The sequence below is a fragment of the Nicotiana tomentosiformis genome, chromosome 9 (assembly GCF_000390325.3).
Source record: "Nicotiana tomentosiformis chromosome 9, ASM39032v3, whole genome shotgun sequence".
NCBI classification, from domain to species: domain Eukaryota; kingdom Viridiplantae; phylum Streptophyta; class Magnoliopsida; order Solanales; family Solanaceae; genus Nicotiana; species Nicotiana tomentosiformis.
In genome coordinates, this window is record NC_090820.1 from 84,586,603 (window position 1) to 84,597,545 (window position 10,943).

At 38.7% G+C, this 10,943-nt stretch overlaps 1 protein-coding gene across 1 annotated transcript; it reads left to right on the forward strand.

Annotated features, from left to right (window-relative positions):
* Window positions 1-5,423: 5,423 nt before the first annotated feature.
* LOC138899117 (uncharacterized mitochondrial protein AtMg00810-like) lies at window positions 5,424-6,621 on the forward strand. Its single transcript, XM_070185237.1, has 3 exons — window positions 5,424-5,513; window positions 5,698-5,881; window positions 5,981-6,621. Exons 1-3 carry the CDS (start codon window positions 5,424-5,426, stop codon window positions 6,619-6,621), a joined length of 915 nt encoding a protein of 304 aa, XP_070041338.1.
* The last annotated feature ends 4,322 nt before the right edge of the window (window positions 6,622-10,943 follow it).

Consider the following 10,943-nt stretch of genomic DNA (forward strand, 5'->3'; position numbering starts at 1 on the left):
GGTGGCTCTTCTATCGATGGCTTAGCTGGAGGAATTTTTCTTTCTTCTAAGTGCAAAGGCTCAAATTCGAGCTCTCTTTTCCAAAACCCTTGGACTTCAAGAGCCAGTACCCATTCCACCAAATCCTCTCCATTTACTTCATCTAAGTTCATGAGACAAGCTGCTAGAGGGTCTTTAGCATTCAAGGTTTCATCTTCCTTCTCTAAAATTACATCCACGACTTCTATTAGAGAGCAGTTAGCAATTTCACTTGGTCGCCGCATAGATTTCTGCATGTTGAATGTTATTTCTTCATCATTTAGTCTCATTTTGAGCTCTCCAGTCTCACAGTCGATTAAAGCTCTCCTAGTGGCCAAGAATGGTCTTCCCAAAATTATGGGAATCTTCTCGTCAACCCGGTAGTCTAGAATGACAAAATCTGCTGGGAACACAAACTTCCCAACCTTTACTAATACATCATCAAGGATACCAGAGGGCCTCTTCACTGTCCTATCGGCCAACTTTAGTAACATGGACGTGGGTCTAGCTCTTCCAATGCCTAACCTTTTACAGATAGCCAAAGGCATCAAGTTTATGCTTGCCCCCAAATCACAAAGTGCCTTAGCAAATGCATAGTTGCCAATTGTGCATGGGATTGTGAAACTCCCTGGATCAGATAACTTCTCAGTTATGGGTCTCGTCACAACAACACTACATGTCTGAGTCAATGTAACTGTGGCCAAGTCTTGAAAGTCGAACTTACGAGACATCAAGTCCTTCATCATTTTTGCATAACCAAGTATTTCCTTTAAGGCGTGAATCAATGGAATGTTAACCTGAATTTGTTTCAACATCTCCAAGAATTTCTTCTACTGCTCATCTTTTTGATATTTGGCCAATCTCTGGGGGAAAGGTGCTGGAGGCCGCTTCTTTCCTGTGATTTAATTTTGAACCTGCTCAGGCACTGCTTCTACTGACGTTTCTTGTGCTACCTCAGTCTCCTTCGCAACCTCTTTTTCTTTGCTTGTGCTCTCTTGTGCATGTTATACCGTCACCTCTGTCAACCCTGTTGAATCGTCTATCTCAATGGGTACTGGCATAAGTGTTTCAGTAAGTCGGCTTTCACGAGCCATATCTTGCTCCAAATGTAGGTCTCTACCATTTCGTAGACTCACTGCCATAGGCTGTTTCAGGCCCTGTTCTTTTGGATTGACTTGTGTGTCTGCAGGTAACGTCCCTTGGGGACGATTATTTAGAGCCATAGAAAGCTGTCCTAATTAAATCTCAATGCCCTTTATCGCTGATTCATGTGAGTCTACTCTCTGTTGCATTTTTCCCGTGGACCCAATCACTTGTTGCAGCATTCCCTTAAGTTCAGTGAAACCATCATCTTGTCTCATAATCTGTTATTGTTGAGGTTGTTGATAAGTCAGCTGCTGGTTTTGCTGGTTGTAACCCTGTTGCCTTTGGTAAGGCACAACTTGACCCAGTGGTCGCGTAGCTCCGGGATTGTTATTGTTATTGTACTTCTGCTGCGCTGGTCTATATTGTTGATTCTGTTGACCCCAATTCTGACCAACTTGCCTCTGTCCCCCCATAGTTGGCTACATAATTCATATCTTCTTGATAGTGCTGGTTGTCACCTTCCGCACTCTACGAGCAAACATATGGTTGATTAATGCATGGTGTACATAAACCCCCATTAGTTGCGTCAACTATGTGAACCTGTTGCTTCTTGCCTGATTCATCAATCTTCTTGGTGAGGATACTCATTTGTGTCATTAGAGTGGCCATATTCCCAGCTATGGAGTTGTTTGGGTCCAAAGCCACTGAGTGAACAACCGGAGTGATCGTAAAGGCTCTTGTCATCCATCCTGAGTTTTGGGCCATTTTATCAAGTAGGATATTGTATTCTTCAAATGTTTTACTCAAAAATGCTCCACCTGCTGAAGCATCAACATTGGCCTTTAAGCCGTCAGCCAGTCCCACGTAGAATCTCTGCCCCAACATCTGATCTGGAATGCCATGATGTGGACACTTAACCAGCATACCCTTGAACCTATCCTATGTTTCTTGTAGTGATTCTGTTGGTCTCTGCCTATAGCTCAATATATCATCAATCTGTTGGGCAGTTTTATTAGGTGGGTAAAATTTGTTCATAAATTGCTTGACTAATTCCTTCCAGGTAGTGATGGAGTTTATGGAGAGTGAATTAAGCCAAGTCTGAGCATCTCGTGTCAACGAGAATGGGAACAATAACAACTTTATTGCATCCGGTGTCACGTTAGGTTGCCTTTGCGTGATACATATCGATAGGAAATTCTTCAGATACTGCTGAGGATCTTCAATGTGTGACCCTGAGAACAGTCCCTTGTTCTGCAACAAATGTAGCATGTTGTTTGTGATTTGAAATGATTCCGCTTGTATTTAAGGGACTGCAATTGTGGTTACCAGATTGTCGGCAGTGGTTTGTGCCCAATCATATAATACTGCTTCTGGTACAAGAGGCACCACACCCTGATTGTTTGGTTCATCCGCATTGTTTCTGTTGTTGATTGGATTTTCTATTCTGTCATCCATGTCTGGCTCGATTTGTTCTGTCAAGTTTTGTTGTTGTTTGCTTTTCTTATTTGCACGATTTAGTGCCTTGAAAACTTTCTCAGGATCTGATAATGCTTCGAGCAGCTCACCAGTTCTTGAGGAGTTCCTAGGCATGCACCTGTAACACCCAAGACTACAAACATTAGAATTTCAATGTATTTGATTTAGAATGAAGAAAATTGACTACAATAAGAATTATAGCACTTCTTTTAGATGCAATTAATAACACCGTTAATTCTCCGGCAATAGGGCCAAATTTTGATCGCGTCCAACTATACCTTATAAAAAGGACAATCGGTCGTCGCAAATATATTCCGGCTAATAAGTCCGGAGTCAAATCCCATAGGGAATTAACCTATCAACCACAACTGCTAGACCCTCACAAATTCACGCAATCAATCTTCAGAAATATTTGAATAATAATTTGGATGTTCATTAACTAAATATTACGTAATGAAAATGCACTAACAAATGAATAACTACGAATGGTTTGTAAACAAGAATTGGAAAGATCTAAGGTTGTGATTCCCTCTATTGTTGGAATCTTTTCCGCTATATTTTTTGTAAATTTGCCTAAGTTTTCTCTATCGATCATGAGCACTATGACTGTCGTAACTCTCTCCCGAGTAATTACCATAAGTTACTAGACATATTCTCCCGAATTACGCTAGCTGGCATTAAGTACGGCTCACTCTGATCGCACCAAGGTTTCATTATCCCTAATCGCACCTTTAAACCCTTCGTATTGATCCCTCATATACGTTAGGAGTGATGTTGTTCAACAAATACCTAAATATGCACTTTCTCCCGAGTAATACATACTAAATAGGCACATCTAATTGAGGGCCCTTCAATCAACCACATGAATAATATAGTTGAACAAATAGAGAAAATACTACGGTAAATTTATATTAACGTAACAAGAAAATCATCCTTCAATAGGTTCCATCAAAACCTTAGATTAGGAATTTATGTATTCATACTCATAGCAATAATATCCCAAATATTTTGCATAATTAAAGTACAGAGTAAAGATAAAAGGATGTAGAAATCAATGATTCTAACTCTCAACGGGTGATTCCACAAGCTATTCTTGCCTCCGATTTCAAAAATCTTCCAAAGTGGCATTTTTAGGTCTATTTATATATGTACGAAAAGACTTAAACGTGTAGGCAAAGTCCTAGTCAAACTCGGAGACGAAATAAGTCTTCAAAACTCGGACTGTGCATGCCCAGACCTGGCCTCGCGAGGCTTAACACCTGGTAGACCTCGCCCCAGGCCTGGCGTCGCCAGGTATAAAGCCTGGTCAATCTCGCTTCTACCTCACCTCGCCAGGTCTATCGCCTACTACATGCCTGGCGTCGCCAGGTATAAGGCCTGCTCTAGGCCTGGCTTTGCCAGGTATAACGCCTGGTGTAGGCCTGGCTTCGCCAGCTTCTCCTTTTCAACTGCCCCCGAGCACGCTTTCGACTTTTATTTATCCCTTTTTCTCTACTTTCATCTCCAATTCACCTACACATAAAATATCCTTCATTACGAGCAAATAAAGTATAATTTATCATTAAAGCGTATAAAATATAAGGCGAATAGTATACTAAACCATGAATTATAGCCACACATCACTACTCTTAGGAACAATAATGCTATTAGTTTGTCAAATTCATTTAGTAATGAATGTGTCTCTTGTCGTCTAGGAAAGTCTCATCGTTTATCATTCAAACTAGTGGAACATTGTAGTTCTTTTCCTTTGGATATTATTCACTCAGATGTTTGGCAATCTCGATTTACATGGCTCTATACAATGAAAAATAAATAAGAAGTTTTTACTCATTTTTGTGCTTTTCAAAAGCTGGTGGAAAATTTGCTTTACACTACAATAAAAAAAATTCAAAGTGATGGAGGAGGCGAGTTTGACAACAAGGCCATGCTTTCACATTTTACTAATTCTGGCATTTCTTTTCGTAAGTTGTATCCGGACACTACACAACAAAATGGGGTTGCTGAACGGAAACATCGACACATTATTGAAATGGTACACACAATTATAACAGATGCTACTCTCCCATTTCAATTTTGGGTTGATGCAGCCTTTTATGTTGTTTTTACCATTAACAGGTTACCTACGCCTATTTTACATGGCCTTTCTCCCTTTGAGAAATTTTTTCATAGACTTTCAGATTACAACTTTCTCCGAGTTTTTGGCTGTGAATGCTTTCCCAATTTGTCTGCTCGAGTTTTTCATAAGCTTACACCTCGTTCAGTTAGATGTGTCTTCCTTGACTATGCATCTGATTATAAGGGATACCATTATTTAGATCCGAAATCTGGTCGTGTATATGTTAGTCAACATGTAATATTTCATGAACTAGTTTTTCCATATTTTGAGTTGTCTATTTCTCCTACTGTTGTCTCCCCTTCATCCTCTAATTCTAATCATCTTGTTGTCATGTCGGCTCTAAATCGTAGGAGTCCACCGCCACAGCTTCAATCTTCTGTGTCTACCATTGTTCTATTCTTTACATGATACTTCTCATGTGTCTCAACCTTTATCCTCTAGAACTATAGATTCCACAAGTTATCAGATCTCTGTTGTAGAGACTTTTTCACTCGTACCTAGCCTTAGTGAGTTATTACCTATAGATTCTTCACCATCTTTGTCTACCTCATTACCTATTACTAATTCCTCAACTTCGTCATCTACCCCTTCCCAACATCCAATGCAAACTCGATCTAAGTCTAGTATTTCTAAGCCAAAGAAATAATTTTCTTTGAGTGCTAATGTCCATGAACATGAGCTTTCTTGCTTTTCTCAAACTGTGAAAAATTTAAAGTGGCAACAAGCAATGGCAGATGAATTTAATGCCCTTTTGGAGAATATTACTTGGATCCTTGTTCCTTTTACCCCTAACATGAACTTAGTCGGTTGCAAATGGGTATATCACATAAAATATAATTTAGATGGGTCTATTGAGCAATACAAGGCTCGCCTTGTAGCATAAGGTTTTCATCAAAAGCCTGGCATAGATTATCATGAGAAATTTAGCCCTGTTGTTCGTGCGACAACTGCGAGAATTGTTCTTTCCCTTGCTGTCTCTTTTTTTTTGGCAAATTTATCAGCTAGATGTTAAAAATATATTTTTGCATGGGGTTCTTACTGAGGAGGTCTACATGAAGAAGCCTACAGGTTTTATTCATCCCCACTATCCTAATCATGTTTGCAAGCTAACCAAAGACATCTATGGCTTGAAACAAGCTCCCAGGGCATGGTTTCATCGCTTCAGTGCATTTCTTATTTCTCATGGTTTTGCTTGCAGCAAATCTGATAGTTTAATATTTATTTATTGATCTTCTTATCATTTCCTTATTCTATTACTCTACATCGATGATATCATTCTCACAGATAGTCATAATGGTCTTCTTGATCAATTCATTTCTCGTCTATCTCATCAGTTTGCTATGAAGGACTTAGGCAATCTCCATTGTTTTCTTAGTATTCAAGCAGTTCCTACATCTCACGGTCTTCACCTGTCTCAGCAAAAGCACATTGTTGATTTATTACTTAAATTTCATATGCACACATGCAAACCATTGCATACTCCCCTTGCTTCTCGTACTTCTATTTCTCTGATGGACGGTGAGTTACTTTCAGATCCTAGTGAACATAGGAGCATGGCTGGTGCTCTTCAATATTTGACAATGACTCGTCTAGATATTGCCTATGCGGTAAATGTTGTCTCTCAATTTATACATGCTCCCTGTACCGCTTACATGCATTGTGTCAAGCGTATTTTCAGGTACTTGCAGGGTACTCTGACTTATGGACTGACTTTGCGTGCCCTATCTATGACTTCTATGGTTATTGCCTACTCGGATGTTGATTGGGCTGGTTGTCCTGATAGTCACCGTTCTACTACAAGTTTTGCTGTGTTCCTAGGAACTAATTTTATCTCTTGGCATGCAAAGAAGCAACCAGCAGTTTCAAAATTGTCTAAAGAAGCTGAGTACCGGGCTATTACATACACTGTTGCTGAGACTTGTTAGATTCGTCACGATCTTTGTGAGTTTGGTATCTTTCTTCATGAACCAATTTGTGTATTGTGCGACCACATCAGTTCAACTTAAATGACCCGTAATATAATTTTTCATGATCGCTCGAAACACATTGTTGTTGATTTTCATTTTGTGTATGATAAGATTGCACAAGGAGATCTTATAGTTCAATATATTCTGACACATTTCCAGTTAGCAGATATCTTTACAAAGGGCCTGCCTTTATCTCGCTTTTGTTTTCTTCGGGACAATCTGTCCGTTATCCGTCCGTCCAGTTTGATGGGGTGTATTAGTGCATATAGAATAGGTAGAATTCCTTTAATCTTACACTTTGTATTCTAAAGAGTCCTTGTTTATATAACCTTGTACTCTAGGTAGAGTCTTTGTTGACTTGATACATTGTACTTTGTATAACATTATATATAATAGACAAAGCTCTAAGGTTGAGAGCATCTTGGGCAGAATACTATTCTTCACATTCACATAGTCCTTTAAGATCACCAACATTAAAATTAAAATAATGTTTATCGAAATTTATTTAATGTAAAATCAAATATATGTTTTAGATTATACCAAGTATAATATTCATTCTTAAAATAATGAACGAAATAGCTACCGAAAATATATTCACTAAATAATGAAGTTAATATATTAATTCTTATATTATAATCGTCACACTATAATTTTAAATATAACTTGATTATGACCTAGAAAAAGAATGAGGGTGTAACTAGATGATAAGGACATGGAATAGTAGGAAGATAAAGCAAGAAGGAAGAGAAGGGAAAGGAAAAAAGATTTGCCATGGAAAGAATGGTGGAGAAGAGTGAGAGGAAGGGAAGTGAAGAGGAGAATTATTAATTTTTGGCAGAATGTGAAAAAAGAAGGACGATGAAATTGACTGCATATTGACTTGGAACAAGACTACCACTGTACCACTTGACAAGTATCAGATTGTTCATTGGTTGGGTTTCTTTTTCTTGAAATTCTTAGGCTATGATTGGCTCAAAAAGATTTTAAGGGGTTGTTTGGTACTATAAGATAATAAATTTGGGATAAAAGGTAAAATTATTTTATTTCGAGTTTGGTTAAAAACAATTATTTTTGATATAAATAATCTCGGAATTATTTACCCTATAATTTTTAGGATTTTTAATTTTCATTTGATATTACATGTGAAATAACAATTTCAGAATTATCTAATCCTAGAATAAGACAAACAAAGATGACTTTCTCCAAAGTACTTCTTCCAAAGTCCTTTAAGAGGGTCAAGGTTAAGATAGGAAAGTAAGAGTTTATCCAAAGTTGTCTAGTACTGTATTGCAATGCCATTATAATTTGTTCGCAAACCATAAGACTCATAGGTTAATGTTTAAAAAGTTTTACGCTATTAGATCACTTAAATAAAGGATAAAATAAATACATAAAGGGTCCCTCAAAGTCTGGCATCATTTTTTATTTTCACACCCAAACAAAAGTGTCTATTGATATCTGGAGCTATTTGGATTACTGGCTGCTGGACAAAGTGGCACTATCTCTGGCACTTATGCTGGGCAATTTAATAATTATGCGAGGGTTCCTTAATATGAGATAGAATATGTAACGACCCGACCGATCGTTTTGCTTTCTAGAACTTCGTTCTCTTAAATAATACTTTCCGTACTTGCTTTTACTAATTTATGACTTGAGGGGATGGTTGGTTCGAGATTTGGGAGAGTCTGGGTTGGAATCGGAACCCTTGGTTCCTTAAGGTTGGCTTAAAAGGCCAAGTTTGACTTCGTTCAAAATTTTGAGTAAACGACCTCAGAATCGGGATTTGACAGTTTCAATAGGTTCGTATGATGATTTTGGACTTGGGCGTATGTTCGGATCGGGTTTTGGATGATCCAGGAGCGTTTTGGCGCCCAGTAGTGAAAGTTGGTTCTTGAAGAACTTTGAAGTTCTTTAAATTTGATTTGGAGTAGGTTTTGGTGATATCGAGGTCCGAATGGAATTCCGAGACTGGGAATAGCTCTGTAATGTTATTTAAAACTTGCACGCAAAATTTGATGTCAATCCGAGTAATCTAAGTATGATTCGACGCGTTCGGAGCAATTTAGAAACTTGAAGTTCAAGTTTGATTCAATTTGGTTTTGGGATGTGATTCTTGGTTTTGTTGTTATTTTATGCGTTTCGAGAATTCGATCAAGTCCATATTATGTTTATAGACTTGTTGGAGTAGTTGGACAGGGTCCCGAGGGGCTCGGGTGCGTTTTGGACCGCCCGGAATTGAATTGAAACACACCAGATTTCTGCTTCTCGTTTCCTTCTTCACGAACGCGATTAGACCTTCGTGTTCGCGATGAAGGATCTGTGGTACTGTGGGCTGGGGAGCTTTTGCCCTTCGCGTTAGCATGCACAGGATCACGTTCGTGGAGGTCTAGGTCCTCTAGCCTTCGCGTTCGCGTGACTTGGCCCGCGATCGCGTAGAAGAGGCTGAGCTGGGTGGCCGCTGTTCGTTCTTCGCGTTCGCGAAAAAACCCTCGCGATCGTGTAGGGTAGGCCGAGCGAACCTCCGCGTTCACGTTGCTCCTGTCGTGTTCGCGATGGGTAAATTTCCCTGGGCCTGGGCCGTTTGCTTTCGCGATCGCGAGGCCTCTTCCGCGATCGCGAAGAAGGAAGACCTGGGCAGAAACTTTTTAAAAAAATGCGTCTTAGGCTATTTTAGCTCATTTCTTCCATTGTTGGGTGATTCTTGGAGCTCTTAGAGAGGGAATTTCACTTAGCACTTTGAGTTAAATAATTTCTACACAATGTGAGTTAAATACATAGTTTAAGGGTAGATTATAACATGTAAATTAATAAAAATCATGGGTTTAGGTGAAAACCTAGGTTTTTGATAAAAAAATGAGATTTAACCACGAAATTCGTTATGGAATTTAGTAAAAATCATATATTTATGTTCCTAAGGTTATGGGTAACAACTTTCTTTAAATATTTCCGGAATTCGAGCATGTGAGCCTAGGGGTGAATTTTAGGAATCTTGCAATTTAGGTTGGGTAATCACTTAAATGGTAGAATTACGAACCTTTGAGCATAGATTGATTAGTTTATGTAATGTTTGACTAGTTTCGAGTCGTTTGACGTCAAATTTGGAGATTTGAGCGCGTTCTTGAATTGGGAAGTAGGCTTTGAGACGAGGTAAGTCTCCTTTCTAACCTTGTAAGAGGGAAATTACCCCATAGGTAAACTAAATTAATATGTGTTGTTATTTGTGGGGGGCCACGTACGCACGAAGTGACGAGAGTCCGTACGTAGCTACTATTCCTGTTATGTCTGGGTAATCTTAGGCTTACAACATACATTGTTGATATTGTTATTTCTTTATGTATATTGTTTGCCTTGAGAAGGGCGGAATGAAGTGTGCAAAATGTTTCAAAAAGGAATTGGAATTGAGGAAAAATAATGGGATTTTAAAAGTTTTCATTTGAATGTCGTATTTTGAAAAGAATGGGAGAGTACTATAAAATTTTATGAGATCTTTGTGTAACCGCGTCGCATGTATGTTTCGCAAGCGGGGTAATTCCTTAAATTTATGTTTGACCGCGTCGCACGTATGATTCGCAAGCGGGAAAAATAGATGCATCTATGGTTCACTCCATTCGACCCTCGGCAGTGCACAATTTAAATATTTTGTTGATCGGGCCGTACGACCTCGGCATAATTGCACATGCTAATTATTTTGCAATTCTCCATGATTTATGCTGCTTAAATGCCTTGAAATGTAAGTTGCTAAATAGTATTACTAAAATTTATGTTATAATTATGAAAGAAGGACTTATCTCTTCCTGTTGTTGAACTGACAATATCATTCATGAGATCCGTGCTTAGCATAGTACTTGAATTATATTATTATTGGCCTAGTAAGTGTCAATTCGATCCCTCGTCATTACTTCTTCGATGTTATGCGGGATATACTTACTGGGTACATGTTGTTTATGTACTCATACTGCTCTTCTGTACTTAATTGTACAGGATCTGAGGCTGGTGCATCTAGTTCCCCGCCCGACACGCATACTTGATCTTGGACCGAGACTTCACAGTGAGCTGCCCCTTCTGAGCCGTTCAGCAGCATGCCGGAGTTTCTACTTTGTTTTTATTCGTCTATTCTGTTTCAGGCAGTAGGATAGTCATCTTTTGTATATTCTACTAGTTTCCCACATACTTGTGACACCAGATCTTTGCACGTATTAGTAGACTTTGGTTTTTGGGTTGTAATTCAATAGTTATAATTGCTTTCAGATGTTTCCGTTTGTTTGCCTTAAAAATTCTTT